We start from the raw sequence: 23,824 nt of genomic DNA on the forward strand, positions 1-23,824 counted from the left end.
AAGAATATAATTAGAAATGCTAACTACTTATTCATGTAAACTTCTTAATACAGGCCAGCCTCCATAACGCTACAGTAGCACTCTGGGAAAAGAAATCAATCAAATCACTGCATTCTTAATTTTATGCAATTTCTCTCCATATCCAATATTTATGCATGAATAAAACAGCAAAAGACTTATTTTCCAGCAGTAAAGCAAATATGTTTATTAAGCACTTTATTATACATCAGAAAATTCCACTTCATATAATACAGGAATTATTTTTAAATGAAAGTTGAATGTACATAGTAAGCTATTTACAATCCAATCATTGACAGTCAAATCAAAGATGACAGACAAAACACAGGCAAGACAAACAAGATAACTGCTTAACAAGACTATGTTTTCCAACACGGCTTCTAGACCTGGTCCCGCCTCCAATCCTTCCGTTGACCCTTCATGGCATACACTTTGGAGCTACTGTCGTACTGAAGAGCCGAGAGCTTTGAATAGGGCTTATAAGTGTGTGTGCATGCGATAGGTTTCCACCCTCCCGATCCCCCGCTCTTGGCGAGAAATAGCTCACTGTTAACATTATGAAAAGCCTGCAAAAATATGACACAGCCTGTAAACGCTAACGCAGCTCCGCATCGCTCATGAGAAACAGATGTCTCAGTTTCCCCGGCAGCGTCACAGCGGAGGGACCTCCTCCCTCCCATCTCCACCGGGGTTAGGTCCTGTTGAGCTGATATACAGCTGCTCACAGAGGAGGGAGGGGGTGGGACAAAGTATGTTGTTTCAACTTTGGCTTCACAACGACACATTTCAAATACTGCTTTTCAGACCATGATATTATTGAAATCTACAAGTTGTCTTAATGGCGGAACGACCACTTTGAGCTGTTTTCTACCATGCCCCTCAACATACCAGCGGGAATTACGGAAACATATATGAACCACATGACAATAATAAGGGAAACAAAGCTTGAATTTTGTTTCTTGCATTGCAGTAGGTTATACATGTAACTCTGCGGACAAATGCATTTTTTTTCAATCGTTACTTTCACTTGAAATTGTTGCATTTAGCACCAAACTCTTGCTGACGGTACACAATGGGTTATTTAAATATTTTAAATGCACGCACGAAAATATAAACACACAAACTGAAAAATCCCATAGGGACAAAATGAACACAGATTTTTTTTTTTTTTTTTTACATTTTCAATGAACTGTCCCCCTCCCTTGGATATCTGTAATAATACACAATGCACAAAGCCAACAAAACTGGGAGTCCAAAATAACTGCAGGCAATTTTTGAACACAGCACCATGGTAGAGCGTACAACACAAAAATGTAGCAAAAAGTGGCTTTTTTCCAAAAATAAATATGCTTGTATATACTTGTGAAGTAAATTGCCATAGCTATTAACATATTACACACAACATAGGTTTAGCACACTGATCAACGTTAAAACACAGATTATTTGGGGTCTCTAGAAAGGCAGAGTATCAACGCTCGGCATCAATTACTTTTATGTCCTCTATTTGATGCGACAATGTACTCAGTGGTACATTGCTGTCAGTGTGAAAGAAAGAAAAAAGCAGACAGAACAAAACAACAAATGTAATATAAAATAATAAAAAAAAGCATTGGTACGTTCCTCTTGAACAATTAGTTTGATAAAAACACATGGGTGGGGGTACAGGCCAGGGCGAAGGGAACAAATGCAGGTCTGTCATTTTACTCTTAAAAGTGCATACACTGTTTATTAAATAGCAAATACATTAAATTAAAATGATAGTGTGCATGAATACATGAAGAAGGCTGTAACAAGATGTAGGCACATTGAAGTATCAGTTCACATAAGCCTTAGGCAGCAATCAACAATCTTCCCTAGGTCTTTTTTTGAGGTCTCCCACTGATGAGTGGCAAAAAAATAAAATCTTTTTTTTGTATGCAGATGAAAATAGTTGCTTTGGCACATTCCCTCCAATGTCTCTGCATGACGAATGGAATTCAGCACATCTGAAATGGTATAGGAATGATTTAGGTTAATGCGTTATTGGTTGGGGGGGGGGGGGGGGGGGGAGTCTGCTTGGCCAGATTGAGGCATTCTTCTGAATACATCCATCATGCACAGTCCAAATAATGATGGTTCTATTGGGTGCAATCCAGTAAAAGCTACAATGTCCTATTAGCCACTATATTTGAGTCGACACTGGAAATGAACAGACAAGCTAAAGCGTTGCCTATGTGCTGTCACACAGACTGTGGGATTAGTTTGAAAAGTCATTCTTACCAGCTATAAAGGGGTCTCCTTTTTGTAGTTAAACCCGGGGTCGGATCCTTCAATCTGCAGTTTCAGGGCTTGTTTAAGGCTTAGCTCAGTTTCCCCTATGGGATAGTTCTCCAGAACATCGTGGTGGCCTCTGTTCTGCACAGCCCGAGGAACGGACACCCTCCCCAGGAACACCTGATTGCCGTGTAGATGGTAGTTGGGGTTGGTCATAATGCCATTCCTCTTCTTCTCAGCAAGGCTCTGCTGTTGGATAAATAACTGATCTTGGTCCTGCCCCCCGTCCTGCTGGATGGAACTACCGATCATGATTTTACAATGGGGATCCTTCACTGCAATGTTTGCTACTGCTTTGTTGAGGGCAATCCTCTTGTCAAACTGTGTCATCTCATACTCCAGAACCTGTCCTTGGGTTGAGCCACTGTTCTTGAGTTTTTTCTTGTCTCCTAATGCCCCTTTACTATTTGATGTCCCATTTCCGGTCTTACTTCCCTTTGTTGACTTAAGACCAGGTTTTAACTGTGTCCAGTCAAAATCGTTGGATGGAGATGATGGCTGCTGACCAATGGACTTGGTGGTGGAGGAAGGGGACACAATAGACTGTCGACTCCGGCTCCGAGGCAGGGAGTGCTGTTGGATTTGTTCTGTGAATGTCAGTCCATGGAAACTGTCTATTGGCACGGTCTGCGCTGTAGCTGTGGACGAGGTGGTTCTCAAAGAGGAGTTCTTTGAGCTCTTGAGGGAGTTATTTGAGAGGGAGGACTTCTGTCTGTCTACAGTGGAATCGGGAGATTCTGATGGGAACTGAAAGCGTGGACGGGTCCATTGGGGAGACCGCGGCCAGACAACTGCATATCTCCAGCTCCCGTGCTGCCAGAGCTACTCGATTTGATGGTGAGGGACTGCATTTTGCCGGTGACAGACAACGGTGTTTTCTCTTCCATGGTGTGTACTGGGGAGGGGTTACAGCCATTCAGAGTTGTAGCCCCATACTTCTCCAGGAGTTTGATGATCGTCGAATGGCCGCCTTTTGCTGCCACTCTTATTGCTGTGCGCCCAAACTGGTCCGCATGGTTGGGATCAGCACCATGCTCAAGAAGCAGTTGCACAACATCAATGTGGCCCTCCTGGGCAGCTATACCCAGTGCAGTCGCACCCTGGTTACACGTATGATCCACATGTGTGTTATTGTCTATCAAAAACTGCACCACTTTTGTGTGGCCTTGCCAAGCAGCGGACTGGAGGGCCGAACGCTTCTCGTTGTCACAGGAGTTGACGTCGGCATGATAGTTTATCAGCAGCCTTACCATTTCCACGTGCCCTTGCCAGCAGGACACGTGGAGTGCCGTTCTGCCCTCAGTGTCGCTAGCTTCCACGTTTGCCCCCATTTTCAAGGAAATACTCGGCCATGGCCAGCTGATTCTCAAGTGCCAGTATGTAGAGCGTCGGCCGGCCGTCGGCGTCTTTGTAATCGATGTCACCGCCGTGGCTCAGCAGCAGTCAAACAATATCCCTGTGGCCTTCCAACGCGGCCACCCTGAGAGCATTCCTTCCATCGTATCCCCTCTGGTCGATGCACGACTTGTTTTCCAGAAGAATTTGCACGCAGTCGTAATGTCCCTCTTGCGAAGACAATATCAGGGGTATTCTACCGTCGTTATCCACCTCTGTGCAACGAGCGCCTTGCTCGATAAGGGCGTCGCACACTTGACGGTGGCCCTCGAAGGAAGCCATGTGCAGCGGTGTCCAGCCAGCGTCGTCCCTGTGATTCTCATCCAGACCTCTGTCCAGCAGAGTTCGGACCACCTCTACATTCCCCTGAGCGGACGCGATGCTCAGGACAGTCCTTCCCTCGCTATCGATACTGTCAACAGCCGCTCCCCAGAAGAGCAGTGTGTTGACAACAGAGGCGTGGCCCATTGACGCAGCAGCAAGTAGAGGGGTGCGGCCATTGTTGTCCGTGTGATCCACATCGGCTCCGCCTTCCAGAAGCAGATCGACTACATCTACGTGTCCTTCATAGCCGGCCACAAGGAGAGGGGTCATGCAGTCTTTGTCACAGTGGTCAACCTCTGCTCCCCTGTCGATCAGAAGGCTTACGACAGAAGCGTGGCCTTTACTTGCGGGTACACAGAGAGCAGCGACTGAGAGGGCAGTCCTCCCGTCCACGTCTTCATGATTCACCTCAGCCCCGTGGTCCAAGAGGTGCTCCACAATCTCTCTGTGTCCCATGTACGCCGCAGCAATGAGAGCTGTTCTTCCTTCATTGTCGGCCTTGTTGACCTCAGCCCCATGTTGAAGGAGGTTCAACACAATGTCCTCGTGACCTCCCCAAGCGGCAGCTCTCAAGGCCGTTCTGCTGTCGGCGTCGGCACAATCCACTTTGGCCCCAGCGTAGAGCAGGGCAGATACCACCTCTGAATGTCCGCCCCAGGCTGCTGAGCGAAGGGCGGTCCATCCGTCATGATCCGTGTGGTTTATGTTGGCCTCGCAGCCAATAAGGCAGTTGACCACCTTGGTGTGGCCCTGCCTCGCTGCGAGAGTAAGTGCTGTTTGTCCGTGGTTGTCTTCTAGCTCCATGTTTGCCCTTCTAGATATGAGCAAGTTCACCACGTCAAGGTTGCCACTGTATGCAGCGTTGGCCAGCAGAGTTCTCCCGTTGGAGTCGCACTGGTTCACGGAGGCCCCGTTGTCAAGTAATGTCCGTATTGAGTCCTCTCTTTCCAGGGCCTGTTGCACAATACATGAGGCATGGTCGTCCTCATTGTTCACGTGAGCGCCAGCTTTGACCAGAAGTTGTAGCACCTCCTGTTCTTTTGGTATGGAAGTGGTTAGAGAGTCTTTTGCAGGAGTACCATTCCAAACCATCCAAAGAGCCAGATTAAATGGCTCAATCTGCAGATTGGAATTGACAAGGTGCAGGGCAAATTCTTGCACTTCGAGCGGTTTGAGCTGCTTGGCCCGGCAGGTGTAGCTCATCGCCAACATCCTGTGCCCCTCTGCTGCATTGCACAAGTATTTCTGGGTGCAGTGCTTAACATCCAGTAGCCACTCTGCAAAACTGTAGTGAAAAAGGATTTTCGTACTCCCAAGGCCGTCGACCAACAACTTGGAGAGAATGTCCATTTTTTTCTGGAACTCTTCCATGGTCAGGGTCATGTTTTTGGTCCAGACCGCGTGGTACAGCTCCTTGACCGTGAGCGGCCTGCAAGTTGCCAGGATCACATTGAGGATGGGCTGGACTTTGACAAACTGTTTCCTGACAAACAGTCTCTGGCAGAGCCACAGGTAGAGACCGTTGAGTGTGCCGGGGATGTCCCGGATTTCGCGAAGCATGATGAAGTCTCCACCACGCCGTCCAGCACGCGCTCCAGGTAGAGGAAGCAGCCGCTGCTCTTGATGTGCAGCTGGTTGAGCATCTCGGCCGTCTCCTTGGTCAGATGCTGCCTCAGGGCTTCTTCCTGGTCCAGCCTGTGGAGGATGTACTGCTGGACGTCCTTCACGATGTAGGCCTTCCGCAGATCGTCAAGGCTGATTTTGCGGAATCCTGACGAAGATAAAAAAAAGAAAAGAAAAGAAAGGTACATTAGATGAGTCTGATTACGGAAAACGTTTGGAAAAAATTCAGATAAGATAAACATTTCAACACACATTTCATAAATAATTTGGAAATACATGAGCAATATAAAAATATATAAACTACAGGTATAAACCTGTCAATTAATGGCATTGTCAATAGAGTCACAATCTGAAGTCTAACCTTGACATCATACCAGCTATTTATCCACTGATCTTTTACCTTCAGATAATTTGCTTAAGCCAGCCTTTAATTTCCTAAGGCACAAGATAATTAGCCACGTATTTAAAATAAAGCTTTTCAGAGGAATTGAGAGCATGACCCCTCTGACCCCTCTGGTCGCTGGCAGCGCTCAGTTTCAGCAGGTCACTATCAGTACAGCCTATGAATGGCAAACAAAAGCAAGGCACCAGTCAGTGCAATAAATAGTATTTGATGCAGAACCACTATTAAATTTGAATAATTTCGCAAGTGTGTCTGTTTGGGGGGGGGGGGGGAGAACTATAACTTCAGAATGAAATATATTAAAGACAAAAAGCTGAAAAATACTCTGGATCCTGAAACAAAGAAATAGGTAAAAAAAATCACTGCCTTAATACTAAAGCAGGGTTGACTGGCCACTAAAGCCATGTATTGACTTGATAGACTTTTGGTGCTTAATCAGCAGGGGCAGAGCTGAGAGGCTGAAGAAGTAGGAGAACTGAAATGGAGAACAAGGGAGAGATCATTTCCATGCCTGCAGCACATCAATGGCCTGTTAAATCTCTCTCCAGTGTCTCACTCATTAGCATGCTACATGCTCTCAGTGCAGACCTTTAGAAATCCTCGTGAAAAAGAGAAATATCACCATGGGTCTTAATTAATTATCGTTAATGGGAATCCCTCTCCCAGACAGTGGAAAAATAGCCCCATAATAGCCTCCACTAATGGGCATTAAAGTGAGGTTTTCTCCATGTTCAAATAATCTGTTCACGGTCTGCGTCGGCTGCAACCCAGGGGCAGAGGGAGTCTTTCTGCATACTTTTATTTACAGTTCCCATGGTTCTCAGGCTTAGCGGGGCAAGAAGAACAAAATCAGCGGAGGCTCCCTCAGTGCTATTGACATGTTTCTCAATACTATCAGGTTTCCTGCTCTGGGAAAAGGGGCATGTCACAACACTTTCATATCCAACTGCTTTGCCATGGAACAAGCTAGTGAACACCTGTGCTTCCTGAAAAGCAGAGGTGCAATTTTAACCCAGTCTTTAAGTGTACATTAACTTCAGGTATCTTATTCGTTGTAAACTATTCATTTAGCAACTCTGTGTATCAAAGTTGAATTCTGACTTGAAAAGATGTACATGAATCAACACCAAAAACGCCCGTCCTTACGAGTAACTTAGATTAGATTGATGATATAATACAACTTTTTCCCTGCGCAGAATATGAATCACACATTGTCACCCAGCCTGAGGCACTGCTCTCTTCATCTGAGTGCTATTGTGTGGGCAGAAAAGGCTGTGAAATCTTATTCCGCACAGGGCCAATGGTAACCACACCTGGAGAGAAATGACGAACCTCCCCCAATCCAGGCCCATTGTGTGGGTTTTTTATAGAAAAACAAATACAGCCTGCGAGTTCCCAAGCAGGTACTGACAGCTTGGATAACAGGCCCCATTTAAAACAGCACCCACTTCTGAATCTTGACGAGCCTATTTGACAAGATAAGCACACCTCAATACCGTGGGCTTTATATATAATAATATATAAGATATATATACACAGCATGTAGAAGATGAAATTCTAGAATTCACACCTTTGATATTTAGATATAATTTATTTTGATCCTTTGATATGATGGAGAAAATGAAACCCTGTTTTTTACTTAGGCACAAGATTCATACAATAAAACATTTTATGAATGAGGTCTGCTGTTTCCTTTATATTCACTTAGCAAAGATCTCAAATACAACACTGCAAGGAACAAAACACAAAACAAATATACTTATAATATGTAACTGTACTAATATAACTGTGCTTTTATCATAAGGTATCCAAATGAGGACAAGTTTAACTCCAACCTAAAACTAGACCAAAAACTGGGACAGATGTGAAACCAATAACCTCCAGGCACTGCTACGAGGAAAAAGTGGTGAAGGAAACATTCACTCCAGATTACTTTATAGTATATATGTCCCCAGATGTCAATTCATGTATGGTAGTGGGGCTGCTGTGCAAAGTGTCCAAACTGACAAACTGTTTATTCCTCATAACAGTATCACGTTCCAGCAATGTACAGTAAGCTCCCTCGATCATCCTAAGAACCCAGTGACCCTAACCCACTCTGATGTTGCCATTGTTTTCAGTGACTATGTGGATTTTCCATTGCCCCCCCCCCCCCCCCCCCTCCCCCCCGCCTCTCTCCCAGGCTCCATGACCTCCTGCTCCGGCTCCCAGCCTGGGCCTGGGAGGAACAGAGAGGGATGAGTCCCTAACATCCCAGGAGAGACACGCAGGGCTAAACGCATGATGCACAGTGCAGGTTTAACACTGATGACGAGGGTCCAAAATGAAAAGAAGGGATTCTGCACACTTAAAAGTGATCATCTCAAATATGTCCGTTTTGTTCTCTTTACTGACACCTATGGCGATGAGCGGAAATTGCAGGTGAGATCCAAACAGTGTTGCATGTGACATTAGTCACTTTGTTGGACTGGGGGGTTAGCTTGTTATCCTACTTCACACAAGAGATGTCAGGAACCTACAGTAACACGAAGAGCCAGTCTATTGCGTTAGCTCCGCCACCCACCCTCTCTGGGGGGGGCTCCACAGACGCCCAGTTCATAAATGCCGCCAAGACTGAAAATGCAAAGGCTTCAATGCACCATATAGGCTCAAAATAGATACCAAAATAATTTTGTTCAGTAGAAGCACGAATACCAAAGTTAGATTTCATTCAAGTCAAAGTAAACAAGCAGGAAAGTAAAATACTCCAGCACTCTGTTACTTTTGAGATTTTGTGTATATTCCAAACCTTTCTCCCCGAAATCTGGCAGATTAGCCATTTTGGGACATTTCCTTTCAGATCTAAATCAAAAGCTCAAACAAAAGTCATAACGGCCTTTTTTGAGGCTTGCAAGCCTGACTGGCTGGTTTATGGCCTTCCTTTCCTCTTTTGATTGTGACTTTGATCTCTGCTTTCCAGCCAAAAAGCCCAATGACAAGTGCCTTAGTCAACACAAGGCAAAGTATCAAACGTTTTCATTCACCATTTCATGCTCCAAAAATTGGCACTGCATGAATGGCCTTACCCCTCCCCCCCCCCCCCCCCCCCCCCCGCCCCACGTCTGACTCTGACGTCATTGACTCTTCCTGGTCCTCCTACTCCTTATGGACCCAAGCCTTCTTTGGGCGTTCTGGGATGGTTCCAGCTGGGACAGGAAACCCACGAGCTGAGAGGCGGGGGGGGCATTGAGAGGGTAAAAGGACAGAAAAACTTCAGGGAACCAAAAAGAAACATCTATTTTCATGCAGCCATCGACTTCAGCAAAGCGTGAGATTTGAATATTTTTGCCTCGATGCTGGATTTTGATTGGTTCCCTTCGCTGAGGGAGGGACTAGGAGAAAAAAAACAGAACACGTGCCTTACAAGTCCATTCCGGAGATGAGAGTGTCTCATGAATAATTTGACAGCGGAACAAAAGAAAAATGTCTTCCACGCCATCATTGTTTGATGAGAAACACTTTCTCCTACATTCCACGCTCGCTGACACGCCAATTATGAAGATACACAGAAAGCTGCAGGAGGGAGAAGGAGTGGAGAAATGTGACTGCAGCTACCATGAAATGAAGCGCTTGCATGGATTAGAAAAACATGTTAAAATCCATGTTGGGGGGGGGGGAGGGGTTGAAAAAGCAAGAGTGTCTGAACACGCCCCCCAAAAAAAGAAGACCTTTCTTTCAATGACTGTAAACGATGGAAGATGACCTACAATTTCCACTTGAGTCACCCGCAGACATCACTTCATAAGGCCCGGGTCGCAACTGTGAAGTCATGGCGTGCGTTCTCCTCCTCGCCCTACTATTGCAGATAAAGCAGTAAAGCAGCCACAGGGCAAAGGCATCCGACCAAGTATTCGCCGGCCGCTGCGCCATGTGTTGTGTCATGTAACAGAGGAGCTACTATTAAATACTTTGCAATAACTCTGATTGGCTGCTACCACCAAATGTTCAAATGCTTTCCAAGAACCGCTTTCTTTCTCGCCAAAACCCAACAGTAGTGAGGAGCTAGATTTTGCACCCTTACAAATGGACTACACAAACTGTAGCTGAACATCGTGCGTGCGTGTGTGTGTGTGTGTGAGTTTGAACAAAGCGACTGCTAAACAAGCAACAAATGACACATTGATCAGGGCGATGGATGCAGCTCCTGAGTACAGGCCTCTCAGCCAGCTGCTGCTCGTTACGGAACTGGATAGCAGCCACAAGAGACAGAGCCCCACGTACAAAAGAGGGACTGTTTGCCTTCCAGATTAATTTTTCAGATGACAAACGAGGCAGCGTGTGCACGCACACACACACACACACACACACACACACACACACACACACACACGCGCACACGCACATGCGGGTGTGTTGAGAAGCGAAAACGTTCCAGCTCATCAACCCCAGGATTTCAGAATGGCAGCGTCTCAGATTCGGCACGTTCTTTCGCGAGACACCATCTTAAGTCATAGGATCCAAAAAGAAAACAGAAACCCTAGCCTTGTTGCCCTCTCCTCCAGTAAAGCCACGCTCGACAAACGTCTGCTCGACAGCTGCACGGTTCCCAGCTCCAAAACACAGGAGCGCGCCAACAACCTCCTCGACACAACTATGTGGAGGAGAGCCGCAAACAACGGGGCCGCAAACAACGGGCCTTTTGAAAAGTGAGCTGCTACTACTTCATTATGTGAGAATGATGTTGCTCGTTTGATTACACCATCTCATATTATACTATTCCACAGAAGAGTGGAGATTATAGCATATTCTATTGCATCGTAAATTAATGTGGCTCGTGCTGTAGTAGTCGAGTCGGACCCGAGTCCCGAGTCCCGGACTCATTTTCACGACTTGTGAGCCGACTTGGACTTGAGCGCTGATGGTGACTCGGACTTGGACTCGAGCATTCATGCATTCGGACCCCGGAAGTTGGAGACTCGGAGGCGGGACTTGTTAAAAATAAAGACTTTTTTTTTGTTTCTGTTACTTTTTTGTAATAAATTGGCATAAGATATTGATAGCTAATTAGCTATATTAGGCCATGTTCAGACTAGGAGACCAAATCTGATTTGTGAACTTTAATGAGCTATTAATGACTTTATCCAGATTGGTTTTATGAGTCTGGACGCTCCAAGTCTGATTTGTGTCACTTGTCGTAAACCACATATGGAGGTAGTTTCCAATCTGCTTTCGACTGACCTGACCTGAGTTTTATGTGTGTGTAGTCATGTTTCTTATATAGTCATGATTTCGGGGGACTCAATATAGATAAATTGATTTATTCTATTATGCAAACCCAATGAGTCCTCTATAAGTTTTTAGCTATTTTTGCAACTGCTGCGCCTGTTGCTTAATGCACTTTTTATACTCTTTTTTTTAAGTTTTGTTGTGATGATTTTAAATGTCCATTTTATACTCTTCTTTTATTCTTTTATTTTCCTGTCAACCATTTTATGTGAAGCACTTTGAATTGCCTCTGTGTATGAAATGTGCTATACAAATAAACTTGACTTGACTTGATGTGACTTCAGTGCGGACGCGCAGATCCACCAAATCTGATTTGAACGTCATTCGCAACTCGGAGTCGTCATCAAATGCTTCTGCGCAGGAAAACCACGTCACTAACGTACGTATTTACTGACGCCCACGTCGTTACCATAGCAACCCATGCAGATAGGCTGTTTAGGTCTGGACACACAGATCCGACTTGAGAATCAGATTTGTGGCAGTGCGGACACACTCCCAAATCAGATTTGGGAAACCAATCAAGATAATGGTGATTAATGACTTTATCAGCAAATCAGATTTGCCTGTAATGTGAACATGGCCTTAATGCCTTACCGTGACTCCAACACTGGGGACTGGGGACTGGAGATATAGTGACTTAAATACAACACTGAGCCAGTGAGTGAGCACACGTGAGAAAGACAAAGCCAAGCAGAGAGAGAGGCCTGGGCTTCTCTAGTCTGGACTAATGAGGACACGCTTTCAAACTGTACAAAGATAACTCTTGGAAGAGAGCCACGTTTTGCTTCGTAACTACCTTTTTATGTGTCAATGCGATTCTTTTACATTTCCTGATATAGGAAACAGCACTATAGGCGAGACATGGTGAAACGATTACGTTTTAACAATTAATTGGTGTTACGCTGGAGGGCAAAAGCACATGAAAACACCCGTGCCCAAACATGCCTCATGTTGAATTTCAAACGGGAACAGTCAAACCCGTCGCGGTGTAACTGAACAGGCCCGTCGCGGTGTAACTGAACAGGCCTGGGAAGGCAGAGGGGGGTGAGAGCAAACGAAAATTTACAATGAGAGGAATACATTCAAAGCACCGCTTTAAGGCTGCAATCTAATAGTCTTATCAAACCACCTGCACGGAAAAAAGTACGACATTCCGCGGAAAGCATCCATCAAAAGGTGATTTATGCGGAACGTTGCAGAGCCCACAGCCAAACGATGAAGGGCCAGAGATATGAGACTCTGCACTTGAGATGTGTTTTTTGAATGAGGGGAGCTCATAGGATGGTGACACGAGATTACGGTAACTCATAAGGCAGCAACACCTGGTCAGATCTATGGGCCTCCACTCCTCCGTCTATATCCCATAATGGAGATCTAGTCTAAGTGAGTTGTCACTATATATCATGGAACGTCTTGATAAAGTACAGCTGCACAGATGATGAGATGACTGGAAATTCTTGATCCAAGTGAAAAGATTCCAATAGAGGACTACTGCTAAAATAACAGAGTGCTAACATTTTCCCACTCGTGCTAAGAATACACGGATCAAAAATAAAACCAACCGTATAAATAGCACGAACTTTATCGAAAGTGTTCATTTACCAATTGCCTTTTCTGCAAAATCAGGGAAACGCAGCACTGATGTTAGGGCTTTTATAGCCGATAGTCACTGCTTTCTTCTGTTTGATGTCTTGCTGTGTGCTATTTTGATTTGATTTTTGATTTAAAAAAGGTCAGATGATCTTTGACGTGCTGAATAAGTTCCATGACTCCAACAAACTAACTGCGTCATTTCACAGATGTCAACCTAAAAAAAAGAAAGGTGCTTTTCTACATCCCTATGGACTTTTCAGAGATAACAGCCGGCTGTGGCCTTCATGGCAGCGATACGCTCTCATAGTCGTGGGAGTTCCTCGCCCTATAGAGGATCACATTTCCCCCCAATTTCTCTCTGTGTTTTTGTTCCTCGTTGCACTGGCTGACCTCCCAGTGACCTCATTTAGCCATATCGGCTGACCTCCCAGTGACCTCATTCAGCCATATCGGCACATGCTTCCATTCACCTGCCTGTTTTATTAGCCGTCCAGTCAAATAGCCCATTATCTGCTATCAACATGCAGCAGCAGGAGAGGGTCTGGAACCATTTGAGGTTCACAGGGAAACATCCAGACAACAAGAGTTTTGAAATAAGTCCAGCACATGGAGAGCTCACAGAGCTCAGTCTGTGGAATCAGGTACTTGCAAAGTTATCCTTGGCATGCGAGTCAAGAGGCAATGTGGGAGAAAAGCCCCTGTCTATACTTTGGAGTCCGCTTCCCCCTGCAGCAAAAGCAGTCAATGACATACCAAGAATTCCACTGCATTTAATTTCACCTAAAGTCCAATTAAGACCTAATTAAAACACCCTTCAATTAAAGCAAAAGCTGACAAGTCTCACTCTGTACCGCAGCCTAAAAAAAAAACGTTGTTCCCGAGTCTATAAAGCTTTTGGCAGGGGCACGCCGCATACCAAAGGGCATCACCTCCGAGGGGAGAGAGGCTGGCCGGGTCGCTCTGCCGTGTTTAGAGTCACGTTACCGCAGTGCAGCACCCAACCTGTTCTAGCTGCAGCGTAGACCTGTCATTTACCTGGCTGTCAGACTGCATGCTGCCAAATTACAGTATTCAAGCCAGGATTATGGTCTTCTGCTCATCCCAGGGGAGGCTCCACATGCAGCCTCACCGACGACACCACGTACATGAATATGAACACAGATCTTCTTGTCTGCATAAGCCAATTTCAAGAAGGGAGGGGGGGGGAGGGGTGAGCAAATGAAATGTGCCATGCTTGCTCTTCTTGAACCGTCTGACCCAGGCATGGAGGTGCAGAGACCAGCTCTACTGACTGATTAAAAGAAGCCCAGATGAGAAGGTTTCTCTTGGACTTTGGTGCGTGGAGGCATTGTGTTAAAGGTACTCTTTAGTTTGGTGTCGTGCGATTGTGCTTCTACCTGATTTAGCCCGGGTGCAAAGTAAACGGACAGACGTTTCGACAAACAAGTGTCTTCCGCATAGTCTCTGAGGAAGACATTTGTTTGTTGAAATATCAGTGCGTTTACACCTAATAAAATGGCTAAATTGACCGTGTGTGTGTGTGTGCACTCCAGAATTCATATTTTATTTTAGATCAAGGTTTTGCAAGCTCCGCCAGCTGAGGCGCGGATAGTTCCCTCTCTGAGTTGTTTCTCAAAATGTTCCTATGAACTACGAAATAAAGGCGTTTCAATATTTCTGCTTGGAGAGTGCCTTCCCCTTTCAATATTGAAAACTGTATTTTGACATCTAAATCCCTCATAAAAATGAGAATTTCATTTCATAGCTTCTAGTGCATCTGTAGCATTCGCACCACACTACATCAACCCTTCTATCCATGATGCCGCAAAATGTCATCTACTGGGGAGTCAGTAAGCAGAGCCATCTTTGTCTCTCTCTCGGGGAGCATTCCACGGCAGCCCAGAAGAAATAACGTGTCCTCACAGCTTTACGACAGTGTTTGTGTTGTCAGCCGGCCAGACGATCTCGCTGAGCTCCACTGAGCTCTCACATTTGCCCAAAAAGAGAAGCAAGTCATAATAAAAAAACACACAGACATTGAAGAGTTTGGTTGGCCAAGTTTTGCAGAGGGGATGGCCATGCTTTGTGGTCCCTTGGTGGTCACCCGCAGGCCTCGGGAAAAAGGGCCGGTCCCCCATAGGTGGGGCAGGGCATGGGGAGAGGAGGGTGGTCCACTTCAAAGAGCGCTGCTATTTTTTCATGTGTGATCAGAGGTGGTAAAGCAGCTCTGTGTGTGATGATCAGAGGTGGTAAATCAGCTCTGTGTGTGTGTGATCAGAGGTGGTAAATCAGCTCTGTGTGTGTGTGATCAGAGGTGGTAAATCAGCTCTGTGTATGTGATGATCAGAGGTGGTAAATCAGCTCTGTGTGTGTGTGATCAGAGGTGGTAAATCAGCTCTGTGTGTGTGTGATCAGAGGTGGTAAATCAGCTCTGTATGTGTGATCAGAGGTGGTAAATCAGCTCTGTGTATGTGATGATCAGAGGTGGTAAATCAGCTCTGTGTGTGTGTGATCAGAGGTGGTAAATCAGCTCTGTGTGTGATCAGAGGTGGTAAATCAGCTCTGTGTGTGTGTGATCAGAGGTGGTAAATCAGCTCTGTGTATGTGATGATCAGAGGTGGTAAATCAGCTCTGTGTGTGTGTGATCAGAGGTGGTAAATCAGCTCTGTGTGTGTGTGATCAGAGGTGGTAAATCAGCTCTGTGTGTGTGTGATCAGAGGTGGTAAATCAGCTCTGTGTGTGTGTGATCAGAGGTGGTAAATCAGCTCTGTATGTGTGATGATCAGAGGTGGTAAATCAGCTCTGTGTGTGTGTGTGATCAGAGGTGGTAAATCAGCTCTGTGTGTGTGATCAGAGGTGGTAAATCAGCTCTGTGTGATGATCAGAGGTGGTAAATCAGCTCTGTGTGTGTGATCAGAGGTGGTAAATCAGCTCTGTGTGTGTGATCAGAGGTGGTAAATCAGCTCTGTGTGATGATCAGAGGTGGTAAATCAGCTCTGTGTGATGATCAGAGGTGGTAAATCAGCTCTGTGTGTGTGTGATCAGAGGTGGTAAAGCAGCTCTGTATGTGATGATCAGAGGTGGTAAATCAGCTCTGTATGTGTGATGATCAGAGGTGGTAAATCAGCTCTGTGTGTGTGATCAGAGGTGGTAAATCAGCTCTGTGTGTGTGTGATCAGAGGTGGTAAAGCAGCTCTGTGTGTGATGATCAGAGGTGGTAAAGCAGCTCTGTGTGTGTGATCAGAGGTGGTAAATCAGCTCTGTGTGTGTGTGATCAGAGGTGGTAAAGCAGCTGTGTGTGTGTGATCAGAGGTGGTAAAGCAGCTCTGTATGTGATGATCAGAGGTGGTAAATCAGCTCTGTGTATGATGATCAGAGGTGGTAAAGCAGCTCTGTATGTGATGATCAGAGGTGGTAAATCAGCTGTGTGTGTGTGTGATCAGAGGTGGTAAATCAGCTGTGTGTGTGTGTGTGATCAGAGGTGGTAAATCAGCTCTGTGTGTGTGTGATCAGAGGTGGTAAATCAGCTCTGTGTGTGTGTGATCAGAGGTGGTAAATCAGCTCTGTGTATGATGATCAGAGGTGGTAAAGCAGCTGTGTGTGTGTGTGATCAGAGGTGGTAAATCAGCTCTGTGTGTGTGTGATCAGAGGTGGTAAATCAGCTGTGTGTGTGTGTGATCAGAGGTGGTAAATCAGCTCTGTGTGTGTGTGATCAGAGGTGGTAAATCAGCTCTGTGTGTGTGTGATCAGAGGTGGTAAATCAGCTCTGTGTATGATGATCAGAGGTGGTAAAGCAGCTCTGTATGTGATGATCAGAGGTGGTAAATCAGCTGTGTGTGTGTGTGTGATCAGAGGTGGTAAATCAGCTCTGTGTGTGTGTGATCAGAGGTGGTAAATCAGCTGTGTGTGTGTGTGATCAGAGGTGGTAAATCAGCTGTGTGTGTGTGTGTGTGTGATCAGAGGTGGTAAATCAGCTCTGTGTGTGTGTGATCAGAGGTGGTAAATCAGCTGTGTGTGTGTGATCAGAGGTGGTAAATCAGCTCTGTATGTGATGATCAGAGGTGGTAAATCAGCTCTGTATGTGATGATCAGAGGTGGTAAATCAGCTCTGTGTGTGTGTGATCAGAGGTGGTAAATCAGCTCTGTATGTGTGTGTGATCAGAGGTGGTAAATCAGCTCTGTGTGTGTGTGATCAGAGGTGGTAAATCAGCTCTGTGTGTGTGTGTGATCAGAGGTGGTAAATCAGCTCTGTGTGTGTGATCAGAGGTGGTAAATCAGCTCTGTGTGTGTGATCAGAGGTGGTAAATCAGCTCTGTGTGTGTGTGATCAGAGGTGGTAAATCAGCTCTGTGTGTGTGTGATCAGAGGTGGTAAAGCAGCTCTGTGTGTGTGATCAGAGGTGGTAAATCAGCTCTGTGTGTGTGTGATCAGAGGTGGTAAAGCAGCTCTGTGTGTGTGATCAGAGGTGGTAAATCAGCTCTGTGTGTGTGTGATCAGAGGTGGTAAAGCAGCTCTGTGTGTGTGATCAGAGGTGGTAAATCAGCTCTGTGTGTGTGATCAGAGGTGGTAAATCAGCTCTGTGTGTGTGTGTGATCAGAGGTGGTAAATCAGCTCTGTGTGTGTGATCAGAGGTGGTAAATCAGCTCTGTGTGTGTGTGATCAGAGGTGGTAAAGCAGCTCTGTGTGATGATCAGAGGTGGTAAATCAGCTCTGTGTGTGTGTGATCAGAGGTGGTAAATCAGCTCTGTGTGTGTGTGATCAGAGGTGGTAAATCAGCTCTGTGTGTGTGTGATCAGAGGTGGTAAATCAGCTCTGTGTGTGTGTGATCAGAGGTGGTAAATCAGCTCTGTGTGTGTGATGATCAGAGGTGGTAAATCAGCTCTGTGTGTGATCAGAGGTGGTAAATCAGCTCTGTGTGTGTGTGATCAGAGGTGGTAAATCAGCTCTGTGTGTGTGTGATCAGAGGTGGTAAATCAGCTCTGTATGTGTGTGATCAGAGGTGGTAAAGCAGCTGTGTGTGTGTGATCAGAGGTGGTAAATCAGCTCTGTATGTGTGATCAGAGGTGGTAAAGCAGCTGTGTGTGTGTGATCAGAGGTGGTAAATCAGCTCTGTATGTGTGTGATCAGAGGTGGTAAAGCAGCTGTGTGTGTGTGATCAGAGGTGGTAAATCAGCTCTGTATGTGTGATCAGAGGTGGTAAAGCAGCTGTGTGTGTGATCAGAGGTGGTAAAGCAGCTGTGTGTGTGTGTGTGATCAGAGGTGGTAAATCAGCTCTGTGTGTGTGTGATCAGAGGTGGTAAAGCAGCTCTGTGTGTGTGTGATCAGAGGTGGTAAATCAGCTCTGTGTGTGTGTGATCAGAGGTGGTAAAGCAGCTGTGTGTGTGTGATCAGAGGTGGTAAAGCAGCTGTGTGTGTGTGATCAGAGGTGGTAAAGCAGCTCTGTGTGTGTGATCAGAGGTGGTAAATCAGCTCTGTGTCTTGGCGACTGGGTAAAGAAAGCTCCATTCATGGTCGTGGAGCGGAGGAGGAAGACGTGGTTGAGGTCCTCGCTTGGTGGGCTGGCCTCTCTCTTAAGAGACACAACAAAAACACACACCCGCCCTGGACCATGTGGGCAGCTAGGTAATTTCCTGAGACTGTAACTTTCATTATAAAATAGGTGTCAGGGAATTAAGTCATTTTAGGGCACGGCAAATTTGGCCTTTGATAAGTACACATTTATTGGGGCACCAAGGCCAAAAGCAATGTTTATTTAAATCCTTTTTGCAGTGCTTTTTCCTCAGCAAAATAAATATCCTAACAGAAAAAAAAAGACGTGCTGCAGTGTGATAGGCTACAGCAAGATGGCTCAGTTAATTACATGCCCAGTAACACACGACAACGTAAGTGTAACCCAGGTTATTTTCTGTAGCTACAAATTACAGATGTCCCCTAAATGCTTCACATGCAGGCTATCTGTATTCTGTGTAGACACTACAATTTACTGATGTTCCCTAAATGCCTCATATGCAGGCTACTGCTACTGATAGCATTTTGCTGCTCTCAACCCAGTTAATCATTACAGCAGCTAATTACCCGCTGTACATTTAAAAGTACACTAGAGCCCTTTTCCCACATGCGCTTTGTACCGCAAAATGACCGGTAGGTGGTCTAATGCCTGCATGTGAGAAAGGCACCGTGCCGGTATAAGCGCGACCCCGTCGTCGCGGAGATTTCACCACTTTCTAGCCTGTCAGAAGAGCGGTATGCGCTTTAGCGGATACTAGTGAGAAACGGGTGCAGTCATTTTCCGCGACACTCTCATAGGCGAGGTGTACACACGTTGCTTAATGTTCCAGCGGGCATAATCTAATCATTCGCGCACATTAAAGCAAACTGGCGAAATGATCTTGTGATAATAAGAGCAGTAGCCTATGTCAGCTTCATGTGTGGGTGTGCTGTGCTGATTTTGGCCACAGTCCGTCCTCCTCCTTAAGTCACAGCCCGACAGGGACTAAGCAAATGCACGAAGCGAAAGTGGAAGTATTTTGCTTTACGTTGCCGACAGCCAAGGCAAGCCCGGACACATCAAATGAAGCCAGTCTGTAAAAAGTGCTTCAACGCGATGCAGGTGAACGGATAAACAAGCAAACTTATTTCACCATTCGGAGTTTTGCCGACACGTCACTCCCCACCCGCTCTGCAGTGCCGCCCCCCCCCCCCCCCCCACATACAGGCAATTTCGCTGATAGATTCCCACATGCCAGAGGAGAGGTGTGAAGGGAAATGTCCGATATTGACTTACAGGTAATTTTCCGGTACGCATGTGGGAAAACGGCTTAGTTGTGCTGCTCAAGCGCTCATAGCTCTCTCCTTCTTATAGGATCTTTCTCACTAATTTCACAGTTGTTTACATGGTTTTCTTATCTGCTAGATAGCTTAGCAGTTAGCAATTGCTTGACAGTTAGCGGTGGTTTCTCTCTCTCCCTCTGTTTAATTAACAATGATCTGTTATGTTGACACATATTTGCGGGAGTGGGAGAAATCTCGCACTACTGTTGATGATGTCCAGTGTGATGACAGAGACACTGGGAAACGTTTATTTGCTGTGTTGCATGTAGTTTTAAGTGATGAAATTCACAACTTTCTTTGAAGGGCACAACAACCAGTACAGAACAGAACAGAACAAAACAGAACAGAACAGGGCCATGTGGACAGTGGGCATTCCTGCCCTGAGGTGTGGAATTCGTAATGACTTCTCTAACCATACAAGGGACACAAGTAAAAGCAGTAATTACTTGGGTTAAAAAAAGTGAATGAACTAAAAACGGACGTTAGTAAATGTGTCATCTAAGGAAGGAAATGAGTAAACCCCCCCATCAAAATGCCTCACAGTATGAGTGTCTTCTTAAAGTGGCCACACAGTAACATTCCTGAGAGAGAACCAGGAATATAACCTTAATTATAGTCTTAATTACAGTTATGATTCATAATTTAGAGACTTAGAGGAGCTTTTGTGTGTGTCCCTCTGTGTGTGTGTGTGTGTGTGTGTGTGTGTGTGTGTGTGTGTGTCTTAGACTAGTTGGTTTCACATTTTTGGCTGGTGTACACCTACCGCCCACCCCCTGCCAAGCACCCCCTGTGGCCAACCGGAGAGACTGAGAAAGCAATTTGGAAACAGAGGGAGAATATAATAATGTATTTTATCATTGCGGGGATCAACAATGTAACTGATCTTGCTCTAATAATATATTGCAGGAATGTTTAAGGGAGTTATTATCTTTCCTGGCTCCAGTACCACACCGATATATTATTATAACTGTTGCTATTGCCGTTGACAAATCCATGCCGTCTTGGCTTAAGAACCGACCTTCCTCATCCCTCTCTCCTGTTGGCTATTCTCTCAGAACCCCTAAGTACAGCTCATTGTATTCTGTTATCTACCTCCTCCTGTATTCTGTTATCTACCTCCTCCTGTATTCTGTTATCTACCTCCTCCTGTCCTCCTGTATTCTGTTAACTACCTCCTCCTGTATTCTGTTAACTACCTCCTCCTGTATTCTGTTATCTACCTCCTCTTGTATCACTGTTATCTACCTCCTCCTGTATTCTGTTATCTACCTCCTCCTGTATCACTGTTATCTACCTCCTCCTGTATTATGTTATCTACCTCCTCCTGTATTCTGTTATCTACCTCCGCCTGTATTCTGTTATCTACCTCCTCCTGTATTCTGTTATCTACCTCCTCCTGTATTCTGTTATCTACCTCCTCCTGTATTCTGTTAACTACCTCCTCCTGTATTCTGTTATCTACCTCCTCCTGTATTCTGTTATCTACCTCCTCCTGTATTCTGTTATCTACCTCCTCCTGTATTCTGTTATCTACCTCCTCCTGTATTCTGTTATCTACCTCCTCCTGTATTCTGTTATCTACCTCCTCCTGTATTCTGTTAACTACCTCCTCCTGTATCACTGTTATCTACCTCCTCCTGTATTCTGTTATCTACCTCCTCCTGTATTCTGCTATCTACCTCCTCCTGTATCACTGTTATCTCCCTCCTCCTGTATTCTGTTATCTACCTCCTCCTGTATCACTGTTATCTCCCTCCTCCTGTATCACTGTTATCTACCTCCTCCTGTATTCTGTTATCTACCTCCTCCTGTATTCTGTTATCTACCTCCTCCTGTATCACTGTTATCTACCTCCTCCTGTAGTCTGTTATCTACCTCCTCCTGTATTCTGTTATCTACCTCCTCCTGTAGTCTGTTATCTACCTCCTCCTGTATTCTGTTATCTACCTCCTCCTGTATCACTGTTATCTACCTCCTCCTGTATTCTGTTATCTACCTCCTCCTGTATTCTGTTATCTACCTCCTCCTGTAGTCTGTTATCTACCTCCTCCTGTATTCTGTTATCTACCTCCTCCTGTATCACTGTTATCTACCTCCTCCTGTATTCTGTTATCTACCTCCTCCTGTATTCTGTTATCTACCTCCTCCTGTAGTCTGTTATCTACCTCCTCCTGTATTCTGTTATCTACCTCCTCCTGTATCACTGTTATCTACCTCCTCCTGTATTCTGTTATCTACCTCCTCCTGTATTCTGTTATCTACCTCCTCCTGTAGTCTGTTATCTACCTCCTCCTGTATTCTGTTATCTACCTCCTCCTGTATCACTGTTATCTACCTCCTCCTGTATTCTGTTATCTACCTCCTCCTGTATTCTGTTATCTACCTCCTCCTGTAGTCTGTTATCTACCTCCTCCTGTATTCTGTTATCTACCTCCTCCTGTATCACTGTTATCTACCTCCTCCTGTATTCTGTTATCTACCTCCTCCTGTATTCTGTTATCTACCTCCTCCTGTAGTCTGTTATCTACCTCCTCCTGTATTCTGTTATCTACCTCCTCCTGTATCACTGTTATCTACCTCCTCCTGTATTCTGTTATCTACCTCCTCCTGTATTCTGTTAACTACCTCCTCCTGTATTCTGTTAACTACCTCCTCCTGTATTCTGTTATCTACCTCCTCATGTATTCTGTTATCTACCTCCGCCTGTATTCTGTTATCTACCTCCGCCTGTATTCTGTTATCTACCTCCTCCTGTATTCTGTTATCTACCTCCTCCTGTATTCTGTTAACTACCTCCTCATGTATTCTGTTATCTACCTCCTCCTGTATTCTGTTATCTACCTCCTCCTGTATTCTGTTATCTACCTCCTCCTGTATTCTGTTATCTACCTCCTCCTGTATTCTGTTATCTACCTCTGCCTGTATTCTGTTATCTACCTCCTCCTGTATTCTGTTATCTACCTCCTCCTGTATTCTGTTATCTACCTCCTCCTGTATTCTGTTATCTACCTCCTCCTGTATTCTGTTAACTACCTCCTCCTGTATTCTGTTATCTACCTCCTCCTGTATTCTGTTATCTACCTCCTCCTGTATTCTGTTATCTACCTCCTCCTGTATTCTGTTATCTACCTCTGCCTGTATTCTGTTATCTACCTCCTCCTGTAGTCTGTTATCTACCTCCTCCTGTATTATGTTATCTACCTCCTCCTGTATTCTGTTATCTACCTCCTCCTGTATTCTGTTATCTACCTCCTCCTGTATCACTGTTATCTACCTCCTCCTGTAGTCTGTTATCTACCTCCGCCTGTATTCTGTTATCTACCTCCTCCTGTAGTCTGTTATCTACCTCCTCCTGTACTCTGTTAACTACCTCCTCCTGTAGTCTGTTATCTACCTCCTCCTGTATTCTGTTATCTACCTCCTCCTGTATCACTGTTATCTACCTCCTCCTGTATTCTGTTATCTACCTCCGCCTGTATTCTGTTATCTACCTCCTCCTGTATTCTGTTATCTACCTCCTCCTGTATTCTGTTATCTACCTCCGCCTGTATTCTGTTATCTACCTCCTCCTGTATTCTGTTATCTACCTCCTCCTGTATTCTGTTAACTACCTCCTCCTGTAGTCTGTTATCTACCTCCTCCTGTATTATGTTATCTACCTCCTCCTGTATCACTGTTATCTACCTCCTCCTGTATTCTGTTATCTACCTCCGCCTGTATTCTGTTATCTACCTCCTCCTGTATTCTGTTATCTACCTCCTCCTGTATTCTGTTATCTACCTCCTCCTGTATCACTGTTATCTACCTCCTCCTGTATTCTGTTATCTACCCCCTCCTGTATTCTGTTATCTACCTCCTCCTGTAGTCTGTTATCTACCTCCTCCTGTATTCTGTTATCTACCTCCTCTTGTATTCTGTTATCTACCTCCTCCTGTATTCTGTTATCTACCTCCTCCTGTATTCTGTTATCTACCTCCTCCTGTATTCTGTTATCTACCTCCTCCTGTAGTCTGTTATCTACCTCCTCCTGTATTCTGTTATCTACCTCCTCCTGTATTCT

General features: G+C 45.3%; 1 protein-coding gene across 1 annotated transcript in view; it reads right to left on the bottom strand.

Moving 5' to 3' along the window:
- Nucleotides 1-215: 215 nt before the first annotated feature.
- Nucleotides 216-23,824, bottom strand: part of ankrd50 (ankyrin repeat domain 50) — a 60,477-nt gene continuing 36,868 nt past the window's right edge. The window contains 6 exon segments of the mRNA XM_083651479.1: nucleotides 216-2,003; nucleotides 2,278-3,077; nucleotides 3,080-3,659; nucleotides 3,661-3,774; nucleotides 3,778-5,618; nucleotides 5,621-5,821. Of these exon segments, the coding sequence (XP_083507605.1) occupies nucleotides 2,281-3,077; nucleotides 3,080-3,659; nucleotides 3,661-3,774; nucleotides 3,778-5,618; nucleotides 5,621-5,821 (3,533 nt within the window). The 3' untranslated portion in view covers nucleotides 216-2,003; nucleotides 2,278-2,280.

This window comes from Poromitra crassiceps (assembly GCF_964638095.1).
Source record: "Poromitra crassiceps genome assembly, chromosome: 15".
Taxonomy (NCBI): Eukaryota; Metazoa; Chordata; class Actinopteri; order Beryciformes; family Melamphaidae; genus Poromitra; species Poromitra crassiceps.